The 27,309-nt window shown below is 38.7% G+C and overlaps 3 protein-coding genes across 3 annotated transcripts; 2 read left to right on the forward strand and 1 right to left on the reverse strand.

Moving 5' to 3' along the window:
* The first annotated feature begins 1,344 nt into the window (after nt 1-1,344).
* On the forward strand, nt 1,345-2,916 carry lft2 (lefty2). The gene is made up of 4 exons (XM_058399757.1): nt 1,345-1,629; nt 1,858-2,092; nt 2,205-2,444; nt 2,541-2,916. Exons 1-4 carry the CDS (start codon nt 1,365-1,367, stop codon nt 2,863-2,865), a joined length of 1,065 nt encoding a protein of 354 aa, XP_058255740.1. The 5' UTR covers nt 1,345-1,364; the 3' UTR covers nt 2,866-2,916.
* A 1,670-nt stretch (nt 2,917-4,586) lies between these two features.
* Nucleotides 4,587-17,159, forward strand: ahi1 (Abelson helper integration site 1). The gene is made up of 27 exons (XM_058399964.1): nt 4,587-4,707; nt 5,175-5,228; nt 5,790-5,914; nt 6,026-6,570; nt 6,812-6,960; nt 7,170-7,359; nt 7,480-7,672; nt 7,760-7,855; nt 9,745-9,930; nt 10,177-10,329; nt 10,429-10,561; nt 10,709-10,832; nt 10,917-11,146; nt 11,247-11,353; nt 11,489-11,607; nt 12,398-12,528; nt 12,957-13,097; nt 13,535-13,725; nt 13,856-13,901; nt 14,022-14,059; nt 14,180-14,294; nt 14,425-14,480; nt 15,185-15,247; nt 15,372-15,534; nt 15,626-15,720; nt 16,070-16,149; nt 16,771-17,159. Exons 2-27 carry the CDS (start codon nt 5,219-5,221, stop codon nt 16,931-16,933), a joined length of 3,642 nt encoding a protein of 1,213 aa, XP_058255947.1. The 5' UTR covers nt 4,587-4,707; nt 5,175-5,218; the 3' UTR covers nt 16,934-17,159.
* Nucleotides 17,160-19,720: 2,561 nt separating this feature from the next.
* On the reverse strand, nt 19,721-26,294 carry slc18b1 (solute carrier family 18 member B1). Its single transcript, XM_058399966.1, has 14 exons — nt 26,061-26,294; nt 25,799-25,914; nt 25,632-25,727; nt 24,262-24,335; nt 23,463-23,610; nt 23,072-23,228; nt 22,491-22,627; nt 22,292-22,393; nt 22,032-22,123; nt 21,846-21,941; nt 21,153-21,227; nt 20,965-21,058; nt 20,831-20,880; nt 19,721-20,743 (listed from the first exon to the last, which is right to left on the reverse strand). The coding sequence occupies exons 2-14, from the start codon at nt 25,910-25,912 to the stop codon at nt 20,656-20,658; spliced, it is 1,323 nt and encodes a 440-aa protein (XP_058255949.1). The 5' UTR covers nt 25,913-25,914; nt 26,061-26,294; the 3' UTR covers nt 19,721-20,655.
* Nucleotides 26,295-27,309: the final 1,015 nt, after the last annotated feature.

Below are 27,309 nucleotides of genomic sequence, written 5' to 3' on the forward strand. Positions count from 1 at the left end.
GGATTCGATAGATACTTAAATGATTCATGATATATACACTTTTGATATCATTTAATTATCTATATAACATACTACAGATATGAATAATAACAATAATAATAATACATAATAATAATAATAATTATTATTATTTAATTGAGACATTAATTCAGTAATAGTGTAAACAGTGTTATTAAATTTGGAATATTAATTTATTAACATAGAAGCATTCGTTAAATTTGTATATTCCTGTATTTATTCAATTATTTATGTTTTTGTAATGGCAAGTGTAATGGCAACATAACACTAACAAATATTATGAATTATTATTATTTATTAAATGTTATTAATACATATGATGTATTTCAAAAATATCTTTTCCACCATGACAAAATAACTCGATTAATAATATGATTAACAACAGGCTGCAACAAGGAGTATATTTGGTGGCTTGTCTGAGAATAGTTGCTCTATCATCAGACCTATTGGAGGTCTGAGTTGTCTGATAGGGAACCTATAAGCCAATACACAAGGCAGACTGAGGCCAACTTTAGTTCTTCTGTTTGTGGGACAAAAAAAGGTCTGACTGATCCTAGAGCAGAAATAGATAATCACCCCTTTAAGAAAACTTCTTCCAATCCACATTTCCAAGTGCCTATCCCTGTGGTCTGTATCTGTGATAATAATGAACCTTAAGAATATGTAGAATATTTCCAAATACACCTTGCCTCAAAATATATTCAGACTAAATAAATGATTAGGCCTAAATCAAAACAGCAAACCTGGATCTTAATTGGTCATTATATATTTATATTATACATAATATTAAAACATGGCGATGATGATTAGCTTCATACTATATAAAAGTACTGTATCATTCCTGGTGACTGACTGCTATTTCCACAAATATGTGGGAAAATTTGATACGATATGCAAAATATGATAGGTATCTTTTACTTGATCATGTGAATGTAGATCCCAACAACAAGGCCTGTCGTTTATTACTGTATTTTCTGAGAAGGAACTGGGCCTTAATTATGGCACTGTTCAAGTTAAATTCAGATGCATGTTTTGGGCAGCATGTAGATTTATGTATGTATGTATGTATGTATGTATGTATGTATGTATGTATGTATGTGTTTATTTATTTATTTATTGAGACACTTATCTGAGAAAACAAAGTACCGACTCCCAATTAGCGACGTGTCTTTGAAGTGGCTCAGACCCTTCAGGTCAGCCCCCTCCCTCCCCCTTCCCCCCGTTAGGGCTGTAAAGTGGTCTAGACGTGACGTGATGCCGGGGGTCGAGCTGAATATAAGGAGAGAACACTCTCTAAGCCCTTCACATTCAGTCACTTCACAGTAGTGAACCTGTAGCACTACGACATGGCTCTCCTCATCCACCTGCTGCTGTGTGCAGTGCTCATCTCTCTGGTTCACACGGACTCCACTGAAAACATGAAGGAGGCCATTCTACAAAAACTCGGACTAACCGAACTCCCGAGCATCCACAAGAGAGATTTAGAAAATCTGGTGATCCCGAATCACATCAAGAACAAGTATCTGTCCATGCTGAAACTACACCATGCTCGGAGGCGGAGATCTCTGCCCAGTTTGGCGGGAATCTTTAGGCGTATCCATGGCAACACAGGTAAGCTTTTTGATGTGAATTGCCGCTTGCATTTTGAATTCACACTTTCATCACCAGATTCCTTAATCTATAATAAACAAATATATATATTTTCCTTGAGGCTGAGGTATTACCCAGCCGTCGTAAGTTAAGGATGAGGTGTAATTTTCTAGATAAAGTATACATACTAAATTTACTGTAATGCACAGTGGGTAGATGTCCAACCAGGCATCTTATATGTTTTCCCAGATATAACAAGCGAAATGAAATACTCAGATATGACTCGACAACATGTGGTGTTTGACATGGAGACCCGGCTGAAAGAAAACAGCGAGGTGGCCATGGCAGAGCTCAAACTTTACCAGACGGCTGTGCGTAAACTGCCTGCGACCGACAAGAAGAAGCACAGACCCGTCAATCATGCTCGCGTGAGCATTTACTGGGTGTGCAACCAGTCCAACCACAGCTCACTGGTTGACTCAAGGTAAGCTCTTGAAGTATTATATCCAAAGAGAGACACTGGATTTCTAATTCAGATGAATTGCTTAAAAAAAAGGAAGGATTTATTGCTTAACGCATGTTCTTATCTGGGACAGGTTGGTCCAAGTGAACGAGGTCGGCTGGAGGAGCTTTGACGTGACCCAAGCGGTTCACTACTGGTCCAAATCAATGACTAAAAGCCCACTGCATTTGGAGGTACGGATCGAAGGAGAAAGACCTGGAAGTTATGCAGCTGAAATGGCAAAGCGAGTGAGATTCACCACGCAGAACAGCCTCGACACCACTGCAGGGACACCTGAGCTCGTGCTGTACACCTTGAACTTGGAAGAATATGGGTAAGTGGTATTATCAGTAGATGTTTAAATGTTCGTGTGCATGTTTAAGATGTGTTAACAGTGTCACCAATTAATGCATTATTTTTTTTTATACAGGTCCCTGGGTGACTGTAGGCGCGGCGCAGACAATCAGGCGTGCTGCCGGGAAGAGCATTATATCAACTTCCGGGAAGTAACGTGGGCGCAGTACTGGATCCTGGAGCCGGCTGGATACCAGGCTTTCCGCTGTACAGGAGGATGTAAGCAGCCCAAGCGTAACTATGGCTACGGACCGAGATCCTGCTCAGTGGTGGAGAGCGCACCTCTGCCGGTGATGTACCTGCTAAAGAAAGGGGACTACACACAGATCGAAGTGGCCGAATTTCCCAACATGATCGTTGAGAAGTGTGGATGTTCCATGGACAAGATTTCCACGTCTTAAAAAAAGAGCAAGGACTTGTGACTATTCAGCTGAGCACTTAAACTACGTTATAATACCTATAATATTGTATTGTAGTCACGTTAGTTTATTTTGCACCGTAAAAGGCACTGTGTGATTTCACTTTTATCTTCTGAAAATAAAAAAAAAACATTTAATTTCTAAATCTTTTGTGTTCTGCATATTTGTATTGTAAGTTGTTTATAGGTTACTATATAAATACTCATGCTCTCGAATCAAAAGGGGCTTGTGAGGTTTAGCAGGTTCAGAAATAACATATGGGATTAGTTTGGAATTAGGAGTAAGTCGCATAACTCAATTAAATGCTAACGAGCACTTCATAAGGAGCTGAAACGAGCAGGCCATTAACACATGTGCACGCACAGAACATTTTCACACCGCAATCAGATGCTCGGTTTCATGTACAGCTGATTGCATCTCATGCAGGATATAGCCTGCAATAAACAACTTACTTAATGATACATGAGGTGTGAGAAATGTCAAAATCTTTTTAAAGGTCTTGATTTCAGTGACTGGTAATAATTTAGGTGTAAACATCAGGTTTTGAAGTTTTTCACGCACAGTAATTATGAAATTTCCTGTATATTTCCATAAATGCACATGGAGTTGATTTTTCTTTTAATGACTAATCTTAATTGACTAAAACCGAACCAGACAGGGGAATGGTCAAGAAGGATGAAAAAGTTTAATATTTAAATGATTAAAAATTATACTCTGAAAATAATAATACAAAAAGAAGTATTATCATGTTTTTGTGTGAGGTGTTAAAAGTAGAGAGTTTTAGGAAGCTTTCTCTTTAAATGTTCCAGATTATTATACTGTATATACAGTTTACAAATTAAGTCTTATGTTTCATAGCTTTGTTTCATTTCCATATGATACACTATATTGCCAAAAGTTTTGGGACACCCCTCCAAATCATTGAATTCAGGTGTTGTTTTTCTTGGCCCCTTAGTTCCAGTGAAAGGAACTCTTAATGCTTCAGCGTACCAAGACATTTTGGACAATTTCATGCTCCCAACTTTGTGGGAACAGTTTGGGGATGACCCCTTCCTGTTCCAACATGCACCAGTGCACAATGCAAGGTCTATAAAGACATGGATGAGGGAGTTTGGTGTGGAGGAACTTGACTGGCCTGCAAAGAGTCCTGACCTCAACCCGATAGTACACCTTTGGGATGAATTAGAGCAGAGACTGCGAGCCAGGCCTCAACTGGGGCGTCTGCCTTTACATGCACATAAATGTAATATAACAGCTATAACAGCTTCAACTCTTCTGGGAAGGCTTTCCACAAGGTTTAGGAGTGTGTTTATGGGAATTTTTTACCATTCCTCTAGAAGTTCATTTGTGAGGTCAGGCACTGATGTTGGATGTGAAGGTCTGGCTCGCAGTCTCCGCTCTAATTCATCCCAAAAATATCATATCGGGTTGAGGTCAGGACTCTGTGCAGGCCAGTCAAGGTCCTCTACACCAAATGCATGCCCAACCCCTGAATTCAATGATTTGGAGGGGCGTCCCAAAACGTTTGGCAATATAGTGTACGTTAGATGAAAATGTTCACTTTACCTTGATTTTTCCGCGCATGAGCAGTAGAGGGCGCAGTGTCGTTAGGGAATAAACAAAGCTGACTTGCAGAGATTTTCTCACGCATCGGAGCGTCGCGCGCTGACGAGCCTCGGCACTGTGCTCTGATTGGTGCTTCAAGGTGGCCACGTCACACGGAGGTGAACTTGTTTATTATTGGATACCATCGCAACCGTTCGCTGGCTAATACCACTGATGGTTAAAAAAATAAACTTTTAAAAGCCACGATTTAGTTTTCAGGTAAGTAACATATGCCACACATCAGATCCTAATAGGTTTTGGTAATTGCGAAAAGGTTAAGCTGGTTGTTAGTTTATATTCGTTGCTAATGTGACTTTACTGTGATAGCGGGCTGGCTAACGTGGATAACATGGGAGTAGCGTTAAGTGAAATAACGGTGATTCAGACACAGAGCAGATGCGCCTTAATAAACAGAAAAGTCTGATCAAAGTCTCGATTTCTTTCTAAGAGTCTGACCATTGTGCATCTTACTGTAATTTATGCATCGTGGTTTCTCACTGTAACTGAAAAGTTAAACACTTGGTGATTATATATGTGGATTAGCCAGCTAGCTAACTAACTTAAATGACCCCTGCCTTGAAGCAGCTTAAAGCATCAGAACTCACTTCACTCAAGCTGAAGCCCAGTCCTCTTCAGCTGATACTGAAGTGGTAAGATTTCATATCTTGTTTCTTTCAATTCTTTAGGTGCATTTTGTACACAGAATGAATTTGCCCTCAAATTTTCGAGAATGCCGGCAGGTAAGGACTTTATACTCCCATTTACACTCACAGTACCACATTATATGGCCAAATGTATGTGGACATCTGACCATCACACCCATATGTGGTTCTTTCCCAAACTGATGCCGTAAAGTTGTACCACACTCAATTGTCTAAAAAAAAAAAACTTGTATGCTGTAGCATTAAGATTTCTCTTTACTAGAAACGGTTCAAATATATTGTCTGTTTCAGCATGAGAATACACCTGTGTACATACATCTATAACTCCACCCACATTATACCTGTTTACATGCTTGTATTTGCACACTATTAACCACACCCCTAACCTCCTCACCTAACATCAATGTCTGACCATGTTAATGGTCTTGTGGGTGAATGGGCAAAGCCCTGCAGTCACACAATGAAATCTAGTGGAAAGCCTTCCCAGAATAGTGGAGGTTCTTTTGACAGTAAAGGGTGACAAACTATGTGTTGGCCCATGCAGTTTCAAACTGGGAACATACAGGTTTAATGGTCAGGTACCCAAATACTTTTGGCCATATAGTGTATGAGGTGACGGTTAAACTTGTGCTTTAACAGGTCAGAGTGATGTGAGAGCAACGGCAAGAACCCACTTTGACGAGGTTTTTAGGCGATATACAAATCCTACTTCACAGAGGAAAAAGCCCAAACAGCAATCTGAGCATCTGCAGGAGAATGTTGAGGTTTGAAATGGAACCAATTAACTATTATAATACAAAGTATTGTACACATTAAATAGACAGATTTTCATGCTGAGTATTTTAAATGTTTTGCCTCATTCTGTTCTTTTGCAGCTTCACACTTTAAAGAAAAACCTTACCAAAGACATTGAGGAAGATGAGACCATTCTCAATAACACATATGACCCCGTTCAGGGCAGTCCAAGGTACACGAAGAACAGGCGCATGGAGAATGAGGTGTTTAAGAAAGCCAACATCAGTAATGTGGGCGAGGAAATGCCCACTGCAATCTCAGGAAGAAAGAAGAGCAAAAGAGCACTCCCTCCACCGCCACCTGTTCAAGATGAAGATGAGAGTGACAAGACTGGCCTGAAGTCTGAAATAAAACCTCCTGCTGAGGCAGATTTGGGCCAGAAGAGAAAGGGTAAAAAAGGGAAGAGTAGAAAGGGAGATGATGCCGGTGTTACGAAAGCAGAGTCTGAACGTGAAGATGATCTTCTTCAGGAGTATCAGCAACAAATTACACAGGAGGAGCAGAGGGCTCTGAAAAAACCCCAGAAAAAGAAACCAAGTAAAACACTGCAAGACAAAACTGTATTAAACAATGAATTTGAAAAGAAAAAGAAAAAGAAGAATCTGAAAGGAAGCAAACATGAAAGGTAAGAATGTGTAGTAGAATGGTTATATCTATTTAAATAATTGAGTAGGTACAGAGATGAATGTATTTTAGTAAGGACAACTCTTCCAAACAGAAACTTCTCAACTAACTATTATTGTTATTTTTAACTTTAGCATAAATATTTTATTTCCATTTTCACTTTACTTGAAGAGCTTAAGACAGATCGTAATGATCTTTTTTTTCCTGTGTCTATTATACTGGAATCTTTTTGATATACAAAGTGAGCTTCCATCAACATTCGTCCAAGATCGGATGGAATTAGCAGCTGATAAAGCTAAATCACAGGAAGACTTTCCAAATGATGTCCCAGAGGAGGAGGAAGAAGAGGCAGTCAAGCCCATAGGCAAAAAGAAGAAGAAAAGAAAGCAAGGTTTGTAATGCAGTCATCACTTTTATTAATAGTATTGACAGTAATTTTGTTATGGCAGGGTTGCGACAGGGAGAGGGTATCCGGCATAAAATCATGCGGATCAAATGATCCACTACAAACAGTGGACCCTGCCATTGTGTGGGACAACGCTAGGATAAAAAAAATAATAAATTGACAGTAATTTTGTTGTGTTGGTTCATTGTTCACAGAAGTGATAGTACAGGACAGTCAGACAGAAGTGGATGCATCTCCTAGCCAGGCTTTCGATGATGGCCTGGTGCTGGGAGTTTACATTCACCGTACAGACAGACTCAAGACGGACCTTCTGGTGTCGCACCCCATGGTCAAAGTCCATGTTGTGGATGAAATCACTGGACAGTATGTCAAGAAAGAGGATAGGTAGGAATTTGTCAGACGTCTGATCACTGTTATAATTTAGTGTAAACTGTAAAACTGATGTAAATATATAATTGTCATATTCATGCACCGATAATTTTCCAATTTCTCTGTTACACTCAGCCATCGTCGAGTGTCTTCCTTTTACGAACAGGAGAATGTCGAGCATATCCTTCCCATTATAAGTCAGCCTTTCGACTTCAAGAAACAAAAGTCAACGGTTCCTGAGTGGGAGGAGCAGATTATCTTTAACGAGCGCTTTAGTTATTTTCTGCAGCAGAATGATGAAGCGCCAAAAGTCATCCTTTTTTTTGAGGTGATCCAGTGTTGCTTTTTCATTGCATTAATGTATCATTACCATGATCTGCACCATGATTAATAAAAACCTTTATTATTGTTATAGATCCTCGAATTTATGAGCATGGAAGAAGCAAGGGCAAATGCTGCCGCTGACCTGAGCGAGCGAGGGTTTCGCAAAATTGCTTGGGCTTTTTTGAAGGTAGAACAAAATACCTTGTTTAGTGTAATTGGATTTTCAACAACCTTTATAGTGGATTATTGGTATTTTCCTCTGCTCAAGTATTTTAACCGCCTCTCTAACCTTTCCACATTTTGTAACTTTTGGATAGTTCATGAACCTGCACAAAACTGCTTCTCTCTCTGTTCTCTTTACCTGGTACTGACTCTTTGTGGACAGCTTTCTCGATCAAATTCTCTGTCATGTTCTTGACTATTTTAATAATGGATTTAATGGTACCGTGTAGATTGGCTTTTTTTCCCTCAAAACCATGTTGCTAATCGTCACTAAGCGGTGGTGGCTTGTTATTTTTGGGGTCTTCTTCCGTTCAAGATTCTCATTATCTGAAGAACGAGTGGCTGAATGTAGGATTTTACATTTAGAATGATCATTTTAACCAGGAGATGATCTAATTGGATTGCAACTAATCTAATTTTATCTAATTATCTATTACATTTTATCTGATTAGGGTTGATCCAAATAGGATCATGGTCTCAAGGCCAAATGCCTGAAATAGTTTTTCTTCAATGGCTTTTTCTAGCTAGGATTAGCTACAGTAGCCATCAGTCAGTCTGTGTGTCAGTCTGTGTGTCAGTCTGTGTGTCAGTCTGTGTGTCAGTCTGTGTGTCAGTCTGTGTGTCAGTCTGTGTGTCAGTCTGTGTGTCAGTCTGTGCGTCAGTCTGTGCGTCAGTCTGTGCGTCAGTCTGTGTGTCAGTCTGTGCGTCAGTCCATTCATCTGTCCTGTATTCGAGGTTCTCATTAGTGCAGTAGCTCAAGAATGATTGGTTGAATGTTTGAAAGGTCAAATATCTAATATAGATTTTCTTCAAAAGTATTTTTCCTGTTTAAAGTATATTTTAAGGAAATTTTTGGCATTCAAATTAGTAACAAGGAAAGACTTGCCTTGGAGGCATCCTCACCTACTTGTTTAGGATTTAATCAACTCTGGGGTCTTCCAGGACCGGATGTATTGATAATGTGGTCAAGTGACACTTTAATCATGCATACAACGGGGGTAAAGATTTCTGACATTACAACTTTTGAGAGATGAAGATCTTTTTTTATTTGTTAAATTTGTTTTGTTTATTTGTCTTATATTGGTATCTTTCTGTCAGTTTCAATGTTATTGTGTGTATTTTGTATACATTCATAAAAAACTTAAGTCTATCTTAGATCCAGGTAGTAACTCTATTAAAAACGTTTAGGGGGTGAATATTCATGTCATGTACTGTACAGTATACAAAGACCAGGCATAACATTATGACCACATGCCTAATATTGTGTTGGTCCCCCTTTTGCTGCCAAAACAGTTCTGACCCATGCACTGTGTATTCTGACACCTTTCTATCAGAACCAGCATTAACTGCTTCATAAGTTTGATCAGATCATACGGACCAGCCTTCACTCCTCATGTGCCTTAATAGATCCTCGGCTGCCCATGACCCTGTCACGGGTTCACCACTATTCCTTTCTTGGACCACTTTTGATAGATACTGACCACTGCAGACCGGGAACACCCTACAAGCGCTGCAGTTTTGGAGATGCTCTGATCCAGTCATCTAGCCATCACAATTTGGTCCTTGTCAGACTCGCTCAAATCCTTACACTTGCCCATTTTTCCTGCTTCTAACACATCAACTTTGAGGACAAAATGTTCACTTGCTTCCTAATATATCCCACCCACTAACAGGTGCCATGATGAGGAAATAATCAGTCTTATTCACTTCACCTCTTACTGCTCATAATGTTATGGCTGATCGGTGTAAGTCTTTATGTCCTTTGTTCTTTTTTTAAGTTTAGGCATGGTATGAACTTTACAAACATCTGCAATATGTAGTATAAATGTATATGTATATAACTTTGTTTTTTAGGTTGTAGGGACCAATGGTGTGTTGAACGTTGGCAGTAAACTGCGTCTTCAGCTGTACAGCCCTCCACCCAGAGCTAGGAAAAATCCACAAACACTCGAGGTCTTTCAGTGGTGGTCAAAATACCCTTGGAACAGATATGCCTCAACTCTTTATGTCACAGTGAAAGGCCTCAAACTACCAGAACACGTAAGAATCACTTACAGTACATTGTTGTGTATAGTTACTTGATCAGTTATCAATCTTAATGTAAACTTCAAATGAAAATCTTTGATAATTCAAGGTGTTGGTTTATCGCTTAAAGTTCTTAAGGTACTTATTTTTATATGGATTATGAATTAAATTTAAAATGTTCAACCTCTATAAAAATGGGAAGGTCGAGGGCAAAAGGTTGTGGATAAAAGTAAGCACTAAGACTGATCTGACGGTCACTAGGTGGACCCCAGTATACGCTCGATGATGGCCCTGCAGCAGGAAAGGGGCAGCACCTCATACACCGATCTTCACACTGAACTCACTCAGAAGACTTTCACCCAGCTGTTAGAGAGCAAATCAGATGCCATGAAATGGAGCCGTCTGCCTGGACAGGTATCATGTTATGACATTCCAGCTGTTTGTTAATCTATATATTCTATTACATATTTTAAGAATTTTGTGAATTCAGCTTTCTAACATTTATCCTACCAGGTGTGTCGTATTCCTAATAAACCCATGCTGTCATTCCGTGGAGGTCAGATGGGCTGCTTTGCTCTCCGTTTCTCTCATGATGGCAGAGTCCTGGCTGCTGCTTGTGCAGACAAAGATGCTTTCCCTGTTATAGGTGAATAGATGATAAGTTCTCTATTTGAAGGATTGTAATTTATCGTCAATCTGTTATTGACGATTTCTGAATCAGATTATATGAAAAGTCATGATTGTTTTATCTACGTTATGAAATGATGCTGACTTCTGGTGTGTTTTTCCGTAGTGTATGAGATCCCCTCAGGTAAAGTCCTAGCATCTTTTAATGGCCACCTCAGTATCGTCTATGATCTCTGCTGGACCAGAGATGACACATGCCTGCTGTCAGCATCCTCTGATGGAACAGTCAGGTAAATATTTACTTGACTAGGTTTGTTAAAAAGAATTGAAATCTGCACCTTTATGGTCGTTTAAACCCAATTTCCTTGTGTTAGAGTGTGGAACGTTGAAAGACTCCAAGGACTTGCTCAGAAGATCCTCCCCCATCCATCGTTTGTGTACTCTGCCCAGTTCCACCCTCAAGCCCCCAGCCTGGTGGTAACTGGGGGCTATGATGGTCTGCTCCGAGTGTGGAATATAGATGTTAAAGATGTGAACGGACAACTCCTGCAAGAGTTTGAAGGACACAAGACTTTCATCAACGCGCTGTGTTTTGACAGTGAAGGTACAGCGTACCTCTGTGATGTATTTAAGTATTTACATTGTTATGTATTTAATTATTGAAAGATTTAAGTAACTACAACAGTGTGCTGGTTCTGACACAGGAAGCAGGATGTTTTCTGCAGACAATGCTGGCCTGATTATTGCATGGAGTACTAAAGTAGAGGATGGAGCACTGCATGGATCAACACGTCTGTGGCAAATTGAGAAAGTAAATCAATATTCTTGCAGTATAATCATTAAACATCGATGTAATACTAATTATGTAAATACAACATCGATGTAATACTAATTATGTAAATACAATAATAACTAATTAGTATGTAACATTAAATGTTTCCTATAGGAAATAAAGGAAAGTGATCTCAATGGAATTTCCGTCAGCTCACTAGAAGTGCATCCGAACGGAAGGCGTCTTCTAATCCATGCCAAAGACAGCGTTTTGCGAGTGATGGATTTGAGAATGTAATTACATTTACATTTATGCAGAGAATTTTGTGCAGTATTTTAGAATTCAACTTAGACATTACGTTTGTATGAAGTGAATGACCTGTACAAACACCATAGTGTATACACTGACCAGGCATAACATTATGAGCACTGCCAGGTGAAGTGAACAACGCTGATTATCTCCTCATCATGGCACCTGTTAGTGGGTGGGATATATTAGGCAGTAAGTAAACATTTTATCCTCAAAGTTGATGTGTTAGAAGCAGGAAAAATGGGCAAGAGTAAGGTCTGCAGTGGTCAGTATCTATCAAAAGTGGTCCAAGGAACGAACAGTGGTGAACCGGCGACAGGGTCATGGGCGGCCAAGGCTCATTAATGCACGTGTGGAGCGAAGGCTGGCCCGTGTGGACAAACAACATCTTGGTGCCACATACCACAGTACACCTTCAGGGATCTAGTAGAGTCCATGCCTCAATGGGTCAGGGCTGTTTTGGCAGCAAAAGGGGGACCAACACAATATTAGGCAGGTTTTCATAATGTTATACCTGATCGGTGTATATACATATAGTATCCAGAGTATCAGACCCACAGAAATCATCACAGGATAAAGATGATTAGTCAGGGTAACTATACGGAATTCAAACCATGCCTGTTCAAAATGCCTCTGCAACATAACAGAAATGGCATTTTTTCCCCCTTTGCTTTGTCACTTGTCTATATATTTACTTTCTAAGCATGTCTGTGGCATAGGCATGAAATCTGTGACTGTTAAACAATGTATAATTTCTTTGTATTTTTACTACAGCTTTGCTATAAAGAAATATATAGGTGCCACAAATTACAGGGAGAGGATCAACAGCACCTTCACCCCATGTGGAAACTTCATCTTCTCAGGCAGTGAGGACGGACTTGCCTATGTGTGGAACGCTGAAACCGGTATGCATCTCTCATCAGCATGTAACTGTATAAAGTTCTTGAGCATGGGAGAATTTGATTAATAAATGTAGAGCTGAAACTGAAGATCATACAGGATTAAGACTACAAACTTTAGGTAACGCTTTATTTAGTTTATAAATGCTAACATAAAAGATTTTTTTGTTTGATTTATTCAACATAATACAAATGGTATTTATTATTGAAATAGACCAATGTATTGTATTCAAAGATCTCCACTATGGCTGCAGGTTTTCCCTCCATCCAAGCTGAACTCATCTGTCCTCACCACTTTTTTGATACCTGATTTCTGCTTACCTGAAACGAAAACCTGCAGCATTCTTGGTCCTTTGAGGATAAGACTGTGCTTTCTTTCTGCTGTTGTAAAACCTGTCACTGAAGGCCTGTGTGTGTTCTCTGATCAAATGCAGGTGATCAAGTGGCTGTGTACTCAGAGCTGTGCTACCCAACTGCTCTGCGTGGAGTGGCTTTCCATCCCCATGAGCATTTAGTGGCTTTCTGTGCCTTTGGGCAAAATCAGCCAATTCAGTTATATGTGTATGATCGGAAAGGTGAGTTTATGTGTCTGTATGTAATAATGAAAAAAAAAAAGCCTTTATACGATTTGAACTATAGGAGTTTTCTAGCATAACCACGCCAGTCAGTACTCTATAAACACATCTATGAGTTGGCCGTAAATTACCCCTGGGTGTGAATAATTATTTGTTTGAGTGTGATGGTCTAAGATGGACTAGTGACCCATCCACCTCTGCTGCTCTTTCTAAATTTACAGGCATTAAAATTTGCAAGAAGACACATTCTGGTTATAAATGGGTGGATTATATATTGTATATATGAATATATTGTACTGACAGGTGCCATCTGAAGAGAACCTTAATAAATATTACAATATGTCTGAGGGATTTATAACACTGATACCACCTTTAACAATATAACTGTTGTATATTGTATTTAAGCAAAACCATCAGCTAATTCTGTTTGTTGTTAGTTACTCAGTTGGAGCTGGAGAGTATGAGAGCGCTGAACAGATCCGACACTGCCGTGAGTAAAACGTTGAGGAATCAGACCGAGATCCTTGCATTCCAGGATACTTCAGCCTCTGGAATGGACCGATTTGCAAATGCTGCTCGCATGTCCCTGAAGATGCAGCGAGTTAAACAGAAATTAGACTCTGTTCTGGTAAGAACAAGCAAGGTTTACATGTGAGATCTGAAATAGGCTAGGATGCATACATATCGTCTCTAGATATACTCTGAACTCTCTTGTTTAAGTATATAATCAGGGTAAGAAAGGTTTTTTGTTATTTCAGGAGCCACATCGCAATACTTCTGGCATGGAATACCTCTACGACCAGGGTGAGTAGTCCTTCCATTTGTACAGGAGCAAGTGACTCGAATATAAATGTATATATTTTTTTGTATATAGTTTTCAAATGTCATTTCAATTAACACAAATGGATTTTATTTTAATTGAAGGAAGCATGTCTCAGTTGGGGAGGGGCTTATCCCAAGAGGCAAGTAGCTGTGATTCAAAAATATCAGTCAGATATATAAATAATTAACAGTCAGATATGTTTATACTGATTCAACATTAAATGGAAACTTAACAGTTAACCCGTCTTATTGTGTTACAGGTTTTGCATACTTCTCTCCCGGCTCCATCTTTGCTTTCTCCTCACTCCAATCTGCAGCTGTCCAGCTCACTTGGTGCTCAGCTAATTCCTCAGGCCATGTTCAGCTCACAAACATGTATGTAAAAGCTGATCATTGACAGTGCTTGCATGATACCTCATACAGAGACATGCTCAGGAAATGTTTAGGTTTGTGTATTCTGGAGCATAGCATCAATTGTCTTAAAAGTTTTCCTCCCCCTATGTAGATGGCTCAGGTGCTTTTGGATATCCCATTAGAAGAATGCCGTCATTAAAGCAAAGGGTGAGACGATCATATTCTGGTTTGGTTGATTGAGTAAACTAAAAGAAAAAGAAGTTATAACTGTTGATTATGTATGTATACTGTATATATTATATATACTGATCAGGCATAACATTATGACCACCTGCCTAATATTGTGTTGCTCCCCCTTTTGCTGCCAAAACAGCCTTGACCCGTCATGCACTGTGTAGTCAGACATCTTTCTATCAGAACCAGCATTAGCTTCTTCAGCAATTTGAGCAACAGTAGCTCGTCTGTTGGATTGGATCACACTGACCAGCCTTTGCTCCCCATGTGCAGCAATGAGCCTTGGCTGCCCATGACCCTGTCACCGGTTCACCACTGTTCCTTTCTAGGACCACTTTTGACAGATACTGGCCACTGCAGACCAGGAACATCCCACAAGAGCTGCAGTTTTGGAGATGCTCTGATCCAGTGGTCTAGCCATCACATGCTGGTCCTTGTCAAACTCGCTCACATCCTTATGCTTGCCCATTTTTCTGCTTCTAACACATCAACTTTGAGGACAAAATGTTCACTTGCTGCCTAATATATCCCACACACCAGGATGAGGAGATAATCAGTCTTATTCACGTCACCTCATAATGTTATGCCTGATCGGTGTATGTGTATATATATCATATATGTATATAATAAAGTAAACTAGTTTAATATTATTAACAGCAGTTTGTATGAATTCCCAGAGTCTACCAGATTCTGAATTTCCATTACAAGTTGAAACTGATGTGGAACAAGTCCAGCAGACGGTACTTATGCTATGATTGTGATGGCTTCATTAATGTTTTCTATTTTCTTCTCTACAAATACTATTAGTTCAGCTGGACTGTAGTTGTTTTGTTCACGCTGAAGCCCCTGTGAATTGTTTCTCAGGTTGTGACCCTGTATGACTACAACGCCAGTCGCTCCGATGAACTGACGTTACGCCGCGGTGATGTGATCCACGTGCTGCACAAAGATAATGACAACTGGTGGTTTGGATGCTTAGCCAGTGGACACCGGGGCTACTTCCCAGCTGCCTATGTGGCTGATGAAAGTATGTGGAGCATTTTTGATAACAGATGAGCAGCAGATTAAGTTCATACAGTATAGTGCTGGAAATATGCTTTATCTTTTTCCCAATACAGAGGGCTTTGATGAAGAGCTCTCACGGGCAATAGAGGCACAACCCGGACCCTTGGAGCAAATAAGTGAAGGAGGTAATAGAGCCACGGGCACCAAGGTAATATAATAAGAGGAAAAAAAGCCGTGATCTCCCTCAGCTGTGCCATGAAATACTATTTGGCATGCAAGGGCATTCTACGTATGCATTTATGATATTTTAGTGGATTTGTTTATTTCTATGTAGTAAGTAGATGGTCTCAAAATGGTATTCTAATGGTATGTCACTGCATAATGTTCTTAGTGGTGTTCTTCTCCTTCATCATTAAGGCAAATTCAGTAGTATTAAGCTTATTGCATGCTGTGCTCTAATGTATCTGATTAAAATAATTAAGACGTTAAGAAAGGGAACAGTCAGTGTTTGTGATTTGTTGTGATTGATTTCTTGTCTATGTCCCAATCTGCTGCAGTTGTCTGCAGCCGTCAGTGCCTCTGGGGAGCTTAAGATAATCTCAGAGCAGGATACTGATGCTGAAGCACCTTCTCTTAAGTAAGGCTCAACTCTAATACATTCTTTATTAGAGACTTCTCACTGAGTCTTAACAGTTTAAATGGGTAATATTTATTATACACTATATTGGCAAAGGTTTTGGGACACCCCTCCAAATCATTTGAATTCAGGGGTTGGGCTTGGCCCCTTAGTTTCAGTGAAAGAAACTCTTAATGCTTCAGCATAACAAGCCATTTTGGACAATTTCATGCACCCAACATTGTGGGAACAGTTTGGGGATGACCCCTTCCTGTTCCAACATGACCACGCACCAGTGCACCTCAACCCAATAAAACACCTTTGGGATGAATTAGAGTGGAGACTGCAAATCTAATTCATCCTAAAGGTGTTCTAACGGGCTGAGATCAGGACTCAAGGCCAGTTAAGTTCGTCTTACCCCTGAAAAAAAAAAAAAAAACAACAACCCCTGAATTCAGTGATTTGGAGGGGTGTCCCAAAACATTTGCCAATATAGTGTATGAAGAGCTGTAAATGTTTTTAACACTTGGAGTTGCATTTAATTTACATTCAGCTTTGTGTATGTGCATTTCTAGAAGCTGATAAAGCACTATAATAGTATTAGGGTATGACCTGTGCTTTTTATTACTCTTCTTTTTAAAGAATTAAAAAGAAGAAGAAAAAGATGAAGAAAAGCGAGCTCTCTTATGATCTTCCATCCACCTCATCAGCCGATCCTGTACCATTTACCAGAAAAAAGAGACCTCTTCCAAGATTAGGACAAACCAACAGTGCTTTCATTTCTGACGCTACAAATCAGGAATAAGGGACAGACTGGGGTGAGAATTAATACTGAGAAGAAAGGAAAAGTATATGCATATTAAATCACCAGAGCAGCTGTACATATTTTTTTTTTTACAATCAAGCCTTCAAAGTTGAATGTATTTTGTAATTTTATAAATGTACATTTTAATAACCAATAAGCAATCTCATGTTTTTTTTTTTTTTTTAAGTGTTGATATTTATATCTGCTCATTTGGCATAACTTGACTGTAAATGTTTAAATAAACAGCCAAATATGAAAAATACCGAATTTATTAAATATGTAAAGCATTAGTTTAACACAATTTAGCTCTCTATTAGAAATTGTACAAATTTGCAATAGTCTTTCATTTACATTTCTAGCAGGAGTATTACTCACTGAGCCATTGCCTGTATACCTCAGTGTTGTCACGTGGGTCCATTTCCCAAACATTTGGACTGCAATCTGCTTTAAAAAACACGCAAGATGCTAATCAGACCTGGCTGCCTAGCAAGTTGGTGCCAAGCCAATGGCAGAGTGATAATATTTGCATGTGCTGTGTGAACCTTAGCCCACTGAGAATTAGTTTGTAATTCAATCTCTAAAACATTATTTACATTATTCATTATTACATATCAGAATATACATTATTTCCACATCTTTGACTAAATCCGAGTTGTGGGTGAAGCGCTTGCCTAAGGGTCCAGCAGTAGCATCTGAACAGAACTGAATTTTAAGCCTTCATTTCAGAAACCCTGAGCCTTGGCTACATATAGTGAAACCGATCAGTTGAATCTTTACAAATGCAAATCTTAGAAACTCCGAAGCAGTTAAATGTCCTTTATATTAAATCAGAGGGGGAAAAATCATCTAGACAGCAAAATAATTCCTTGTTTAGTGGCGATTTCCCTGAGAAAATACAGATTCCAAATCCATAATCAGGCCTGGGTAGAAATCTTTATGTTGCACGTCACATTCCTGCTTTGTTCCGGTGCTTATATTAAGCACATTAGGTATTTTCAATCCTTTCCAAAAGCTTTAACCATTCAATCATAGATGAATTTACTGAGGAATGAACGCTCTACATTTTATGCACAAAGTGGCATCTCCTAAAGCATCATGCTTAGTATACAGTGATTTACCTGCATTTGGGATCATTGGTACAAGTTAGTGATACCTATACATGTTAAAGTGTTTATAGTATGAGCACACACTCAGCTTGCTAATGTTTATTTTTCTATTTCTTACATTACCTTTGTCACATATACATCATTGCACATTACTGAAATTCTTTCTTCACATATCCTATCCTTGGAGTGTTGGGGTCAGACATGATGCAGTGCCCCTGGAGCAAGGAGAGTTGAGGGCCTTGCTCAATAGCCTGTGGTGGTAGCTTGGCGATCTGTTCTGTTCACCAACCCAGAGCCTTAACCACTTGAGCTACCACTACCCCCACTTATGGCTATTTACATGGATAATGCATTTTATAGGCATTGCTTAAATCCAACACAGCCATTATTGACCTATTGATCTATATTCAGGTACCTCTTTACATTTATCATATTAGTGACTTGTAGCACATTAACAGAGTGCCACCTTTGCATCAGTCCTACGGTGTCTGTCTGGTCATCTCAGTGATTCTTCTCTGTAATGTCCCACTCATTTCTAATATGATAAGCTTGAAAGTGAAGCAGCATGCCACAGAAACTGACATAACACCACATCCACATAGTGATGAAACTGCAAACAAACGTTTTTGAAGCAATCACAACTGAGTTTTAACTCGACCTCAGCTCTATTCATCAGGTAATAAGAAATATGATTTCCTTGGCCAAGCAGTCACACACGCACAAGCCTAAAATGATCTCAGCAGTGGATAAATGTGGCAAATCTGGTTAGAAGCACAAGAAACTATGTGCCTTGATGCGTAATACAAAATTGTGGTAGACAAGAACAGTCTCTAATCTCAAATATAACACTATAGTATAAAACATTTGAGAGCATCTTGTGCTAGCATATGACAACCAATCTACCATTCAGTTTAATGTAAATCCATGTTCTTCTAGAACGTTTGTTGACAACAGACTAGAACAAACTTTTTGTTTGTTTGTGAGCCAGGCGTTAATCACCCAACATGTATCCAACTTTTCTAATGCGCTCAAGGCTGAAAAAAACCGAAATTCCTACATCTCCATCACGTTCCATCATCCCAACAAAAACCTCTTTCTCTTATTGGACAGCCAACATGTGTCTGACCTCACTAATACTCTTATGGCTTAAAGTAATCAAATCCTCCATCACGTTCCATCATCAGGAGGAAATCTTTCCCAGACGAATGAGGCAAAGTTACTGTAGCAAAGGGCACTGCCTATTAATTCAGAGTTTGGATTTCAGTGCAAATGCTGGACAAGTAGAAAACTTTCAAATATAGTTTATATTGCCTATATAACACTGAAAGTTAGATATTTCATATAATTAAGTAAATCATAAATAAGATGCAAAGAATATTATGTAGTTTAACCAAATATGAGTTAGTAAAAGTATAGTATTATTTACAATCTAGTCTCTCAGTGTAGAAAGAAAAAATAATCATTAAATCATACCATGTTTAAAAATAAACATACAATTTCTGGTTTTATATACATTGTATGTGCTATTTTATCAGTCCACTACAAAGAGATAAGCTATAGCTATACACTCACTGTTCCATTTTATTAGGAACATGCAGTTTCCATGCAGTTATCTAATTAGCCAATCATGTGGCAGCACACAATGCAAAAGAAAAAATAAATTCTTGCTGATACAGGTCAAGAGCTTCAGTTAATGTTCACAGCAAACATCATAATGGAGAAAAAAGTGCCTGATTTCAGTACTTAAAAATTGCTGAGGGATCTAGAGTTTACATAGAATGGTGTGAAGAATGAAAAGGTCACGTGAACAATAAAGTGATGGACATTTCTATCAGTGGAAACATCTTGGGTCAGAGGAAAATCTGTCATAGGAAGAAAACATAACTCATATAAATCACTCTTTGAGCAGAAAAGCATCTCAGCATTCACAAAATATTAAACATTGAGGTGGATGAGCTACAGCAGCAGAAGACCACACCAGGATCTACTCATGTCAGCTAAGAACAGGAATCTGAGGCACATGGGCACAGACTCACCCAGACTGGACAGCTCTGACCAGTCTGGACATTCTCCTCTGATCTCGCAGTTCAACAAGGCATTTCAGCCACAGGATGTGTTTTGCACTGTTCTGTGTAAACTGTCGATCCCGAGAGATAAGCAATTTAATACCCAATCTGAAATACCCAAAATCCATCCATTTGGTAATTACAAATTGATCACAGTCAATGAGATCACATTTTTCTGAACTGAACTGAAGCTTTTGACCTGTTTCTGCATGAAGTTATGCATTGTGCTGCTGCCACATGTTTGTCTGATTAGATGACCGTCTGAACGTACAGGTTTTCCTAATAAAAGTGGACAGTGAGTGTAGCTTTTGGAGTCCCAATAAATTTCAAATAAAATAAACTTGTTTTATAAATGAATAGCACCTGATTGTCCATCACAGATCTGGGGACTATTCCCAAGTTAGATTCTAAAGCAGACATTTTCTGTGTTTTCTTAACACAACTATTATTAGTTAGAATTCGGTTTCTTCGTCTCGGACATTATGTTTTCCACGTAGTGACGTGCCAATGCACAAAATACCTTCAGTTTGGTCAGATGTATGAGTACATATCAAACAGAAGTTTCTGACGATGAGCAGAGAAGAGGGGATTTTTCTCCTGTGTACAATATGCATTCAGCCATCTTGTATTTTTTAAATCTAAAATATAGAAACAGTTATCAGTCACATGTACTGTATTTGGGATAATACAGAGGTCAAGATAACATAACATAAATGAAAAATTACCTTGGCTTGTAGATTTCTTCTTTGGTTAAAAATAACATTAGTAGAAATGCCTAGAGAGAATGAAAAGAAATTGAAATATTAATCCTAGGTAATCTGCTCTCTGCTGTAGCTGTTTGGGAAATCTTTCTACTTACAGCAATAAAGGTGATTCCTCCTTGAAAACCTGCACCCCATTCAAAATTCAGTTTCTGTGTCATAAATCCACCAACAGTGGGCCCGAAGAACATCCTTCCACAAAATAAGGAACAGAACAGCTTTAAAGCTTTTTTTTTTTTTTTAAGTGATCTTAAATGTTGAAAAGTCAAGTTTGGTTAATACGTACCCTGCTGACCACACAGCCGAAAACAGTCCTGATACTAAACCCAGCGTGCTTAAGCTGTCCTCAAATCCATTTTCACTGAAATAAAAACAAAATTCCTTTTCTCTTCTTTCAAATAATGATTGCTGAAATAAATCCCTAATTATCAAGCAATCATTAGGAGAAAATCTGTTACACATTGTATTGGTTTATTTGTAGTGTTGGATGTCAACACAGAATGGACACTTCACTGACCTTTTGACATTGTGATGGAAAAATTCCCTTGAAAAGTGTGTAAATAATGCACACCAGGATTTGTAAACTTGACTGAAACCCCTATGGGTTCTTTGATTTATTATTTCTCTGAAGAACCCTGTGCATAGTCTTATCAGAAAGTGGAGTCTTTTTAAGATTAGATTTAGTTAAGAATCCTTCATTTTCCAAACAGCCATTAAAGAACAATTTGTTCTAAGAGTGCACTAGTGTGTGTGTGAAGTATCACTCTCAGAAACATAATGAACTGATCAGAATGCTTCAAGACTACATTCTTCATTAAATTGGTCAGCCATGATTAAAATAATACTGAATAGAACCTGCTTTTTCCAAAAAATTAAAAGGCACTAATAAAGTGCTTACTTTTGAATAAAAGTAAAAGTAAATTCACGATCATATACAAACAATGTAGATAACACAATCTGTTTTTATCTGTTATCTTACTGTGCACAGATGAGCATCTCAGTGAAGGTAGGGATACAGGTCATACACAGAGAAAACCCGATGACCACCAGCATGACGACAGTTAGCCAAAACTCACTATAAAATAAAAACCCCATTTAGTCAGTCATTTAGGGTTCATTAGAAATAAAATTAATCTACTAATTACTGTATGTTTGAGAATCCTACTTCTTAATATGAAAGACAGGAACAGGACCGAGTAAAGAAAAGCCAACTGCTGTTGCCATTCCTCCTACCGCCATCATCCACCTTCTGATGAACTGCGCACACACACACACACACAAACAAAACAGTATGATTTGAGCTGAAGGGATTTATTCAGAAACCCAGCAGTGGCTTTGGGATTTAACCTTACATCTTTCTGAATAGCAAAAGAACATTTACCAGTAAATTAACCCTTTACCACTTTAAAGAGAAAGCTGGCTTACTGGATACTTATCACTCATTATCCCAAGGATAGGGGATGCAGCACCGTAGGGTAATGAAACTGCAACCATCAGCAGCCCCACAGATTCAGCACTCAGGCCAAACTGCTCACAGAAAATAAGATTTTTAACAGTTCCTCAACAGATTGAGGCTGCATGTGATTTCATAGCGACAGAAAAAAGCTTTTTTGTGTGAAATTACCGCTTCCATGGCAAATATTGACAGAGTTGCATCCAAAAAGCCGATTCCTGAGCTCAGCGTGAACACCACAAAGCAAATGAGCATCATCTTCAATCGTGAGCACAGTTTGAAGAAGGAACCCTGTGAGGCAACTGCATCTGTGTATGAAATATAATAAAACACACACAGTTACACTCACGGGACACTTTATTAGGAACCTGTATAGTTGTTTAAATTATCAGCCAATCATGTGGCAGCAGTGCAATGCATAAAATCATGCAGGTACTGTTGAAAAGGCTTAATTAAATGATTGTGTGATTTGTTGTGAACACTAACTAATGCTCTTGTATTATTTAGATCATGTGGCAACATGTTCTAATGAAAAGTATACAGGTGTTCTTATTAAAGTGGCCAGTGAATGCATTTCTGCCTATTACATATAAGACGATCATAATGATTTTTCTTTATGTTCAAGTGCATGTGCCCTAATTTATTCTCAGATTTAAGTGATTAGTAACAAGCAGTGCTCAGTGATATCACTTCTGTATAAAAGTTCAAACTGACACACTAAAATTCATACATTCATATAAAAGTATACCAACCAAAATTTGGTAAAATCCACATGATTAGGGGAACGGTCAAAATCAGAACACTTCCCAAAGCAATGAACGGAATTTCATATCCAAATGCATGATATATCCATCCACCCAAAGGTGGTCCCAGTATGAGACCCATTCCTGTAAAGATCTCAATAAACCCCTATAAAAAAAAGGACAAGAAATCATTATTAAACCAAAATACAAAAATCTTTAACCACTTATGGTTTGATCTCATGAGAATCTTGACAAGTCTTGTCTATGGGATGCTTCACATGTTCACGAATACAATTGTGTAACTTCAGCCTAAATAGCACTATTGTCTACACAAGACAGGGCACAGTTCTCTTCTAAATTCCATGGCTGTTTTGGGAAAAACATGTTGACTAAATCTCACCAGTATTGTTGCTATATTGTCAGGAAACACTTTTGCTGATACGGCAAAAGAGGATGTTACGGCGCCAGCAAAGCCCACTGCATTTACAGACCTTATGACAAAACAGAGCACTATGAAGACTGTTCCATCAGGAGCTCTGTCTAGGAATCTGTGCATTAGTTGGAAAGAAAAACAAAAACAAGGATCTCTAATGATATCGGCCATGGTAAGCACCAATGTAATGTCCGAAAGTTCGTGGTCACCTCACCATCCACAACAAAATGGGCATTTTTGAACACCCCTTTCCTGATTTAGTCCCAATCTGCTAATATAACAGTCTCCATTCTTCTAAGAAAGCTTTCTGAAAGATTATCTAGTGTGGCTGTAGGGATTTTTTTTTCCCATTCAGCCACCAGAGCATTAGTGAGGTCAGGAACTGATGTTGGGTGTGAAGGCCAAAGGTGTTCAGTGTTGTTGAGGTCAGTGCAGAACACTTGAGTTCTTCGTAAACCATGTCGTTATGGACATCGCTTTGTGTTCAGTTACAGTGAAGGGAAATTGTAATATTACAGCATATTAAGACATCTAGAAAATTGTGTGCTTCCAACTTTAAGGCAACAGTTTGGGGAAGAACACACACATATGGATATGATGGTCAGGTGTCCACATACTTTTAACCATATACTACAAGTATTTGACATGTGTTTACATGTTTAAACATTATTTTAAAGTCATTTAATAACTAGTAAGCATTAATCAATGTGAAGAAAACTTCCACAAGGATGGACAGACAACCTAATGAGATGAATCCAGTACTCACCCAAAGACTATAGTACTTAAGCCTGAAATTAACAGGCCTGCAATTATCATACATTTAGCTCCGATTTGCACAATCTACAATGAAAAACAAAAAGCATGGCTGTAATACATCTGCATTTAAAGGTCACAATCTCTTTATTCACCAAATGTATAAACTAGAAATTTAGCTTTTCAAAACATGCAATATACAAACCTTATACCCACATGTCAGTTTGCTGTACACATTCATAATGTTAGCTACACTTACTGGCTGCTGTATTCTGAACAGGTGAACTTTGCAGGTATGTACTTACTATAAAAACTCCTCACCATCCACGTTATTAGGAAAATGCACATATTAGTACACCTGCAAATACATGCAGTCATCTAATCTGCCAGTCATCAGCTTTGGGTTCAACTCAAGCATAAGAACAAAGTAAACATGTGATATCTGTGATTGAGCTCGACGCATGGGTAGTGGTACCAGAAGAGACTCTGAAGCATGCACAGGATAAACACTGAGGGAGTGACAGTTCTCAGATGGCCAGATTGGTTCGAACTGCCAGAAAAGCTCTAGTAATATGATCACTCTTAACAACCGTGCTGAGCAGAAAAGCAGCTCAGCAATGCTCCAAACACTTTGAGGTGGATAAGCATCAAGACCACATCAGGTTCCATTACCAGTATCCCAAAAGAAGAATCTGAAGCCATCATAGACACATATTGGACAGACAAATTAGAAAACAAAATCACCTCATCTAGTCTTCAGCTGTCCAGTTCTAGCGTTTCTGTGCCCAAAGTGTACAAGAGATGGACTACAATCAGCAGCTGAACACTGAACAAAGGGCACCTGTGCACTTGATTTTCAACCACTGTGTCGAGGCACACAAGTGCGTCGTGACAGATCGTCCAGTGTGCCGTGGGAAGTGACACTTCCAATGACACTTATCTGGTCCAAAAAAAATTATTATTTAGTTACTATAAATATGTAGTGACTGGTAGAGTCATGGAAATACTCCTCCACATCAGAAGGTAGCACAATAACGACCATGACAGTAGAAACAAGAACGCAGACAACTGTATTTTATACACCTGCGTGAACACACTGAGAAACAGGCAACTTTAATAAAAAAACCCACAATGATGATTGACAGAGCCCAGTTTAGATTTAGTCCTTACAATGATTTCATAAACATATATGAAAGATATTTATATTAAAGCTTTAAAGGCATACAACATGCACCTTTTTAAGTACAAGAGCCACCACCGAGACTAATAAAACTACAATGTAGCCCCCTTTTTTTTTTTTATCTGATAGTGTACTGTAAGATTATATAGTGAAAGTGCATTTGTCTAATTATACAAAACCTCCAAGTGTAATATAAAACTTACATATTTCCCCAAGATCAGTGATCCAACCAAAGTGAAGAAGGCATAGCATCCAAATATTAACCCAATTACTGCCTGGCTCACTCCTTTTCTCTCTGCCTACAAGAAATGCAATTCATATTAAAAATCATTTCACAACAACTAAGTAGATTTAGAGTTAGACTTCTTACCTCAGGTGGGAAAAATGGTCCTAATATTGAATAGCAGATCATTGAGCTGAAGTTTATGGACGCCATCGCAATTAAAGTAAACAGTTGTTGTCGATTCATCTTTGAGAGAGACATGTCTGACAATGCGGAGCAAAGAAAATAAAAAGGTAGAATTTTTGGTTTTAATATGAGTCATTTATTAATCTTTTTTTTTTTTTTTTTTTTTAATTTTTCCCTTCAATTAGTTTGTTAGTGAAAAATAATAACTTGTTTATTTACATACCTGTACCGTCGTGTGTGTCTCTGTGTAAATAACCCACAGCTCTGTGTTAACACTGTAGCCAGTCTGTCTCTGAACTCAACTACTGCTGAGGGAATACCCAACCCGTACTCCGACAAATAATCCCCGCCCCTTTAATGACACAAGGACCAACGGGCTTTATTTGATAATCACAGCCTCCCATAATCTACACGTTTTTTAGTTACTATTTCGAGTCCTTCCTGGCAGCTTGAAGCAATCTGGCCATTTTCCAGCTACAGAACAGTCACTTACTCAAAGCTTTTTTGTTTTTCACACCATTCTTTACAAACCCATTGCTGCCACATGATTGGTTGATTAGATAATTGTAGGAAAGAGGAGGTGTGAGTTGTACACGGCTCATCAATTTGTTGCTCTATTTTGCCCTCTAGTGGAATAAGAAAGATTAGCAAGGCCATGTCCATTTCTGTTATTCATCAGACGCACTTATCCAGAGCGACTTACACTTTTATCTCATCTCATACAACCGAGCAATTAAGGGCCTTGCTCAGGGGCCCAGCAATGGCAGCTTGGAAGACCTGGGATTTGAATTCACACCTTTCTGAGCAGTAGGCTAACACCTTAACCACTAAGCTACCCCATCCCTAATGTCCATTTATATAATGTCCATGCGTACGATGTGATCTAGAGGATGCACCTAGAATTAGTTTAATTACATTTACATTTCTGGCATTTGGCAGACGCTTTTATCCAGAGCGTCATACAAAAGTGCTTTAAGTCTCTATCATTGAAAACATTAACAGTGGTTCAATAGATTACAGACTTAGGATACCATTAGCTTAAAATTGGATGGTTTTTTTATTTTTTTTATATTAAACATATAACAATACATAAACAGGGAAAGATAAGAGCTAGTTTAAGTGCTTCAGGAAAAGCTAGGTCTTAAGACGTCGTTTGAAGACAGTCAGAGACCCTGCTGTATGGACATCTAGGGGAAGTTCATTCCATCACCTCGGTGCCTTTTGCCCTGAGAGATGGTGGGACCAGTCGGGCAGTGCTAGTGGATCGGAGGGAGCGAGGTGCAGTGCGAGGAGTAATAAGATCTTTGAGGTAAGATGGTGCTGGTCCATCCATAATTAGTATAATTAATGTATATGCCGTTCCTGACACTGTCCTAGACAACCATGTCTTGCATAATGTTCTTGTCTTAATGCTCCTGGGCTACTTCATTCATTCATTCATTTAATCACTTATGAACATTTGGACTAAACAA

Source organism: Hemibagrus wyckioides, linkage group LG09, assembly GCF_019097595.1.
Source record: "Hemibagrus wyckioides isolate EC202008001 linkage group LG09, SWU_Hwy_1.0, whole genome shotgun sequence".
Classification (NCBI taxonomy): domain Eukaryota; kingdom Metazoa; phylum Chordata; class Actinopteri; order Siluriformes; family Bagridae; genus Hemibagrus; species Hemibagrus wyckioides.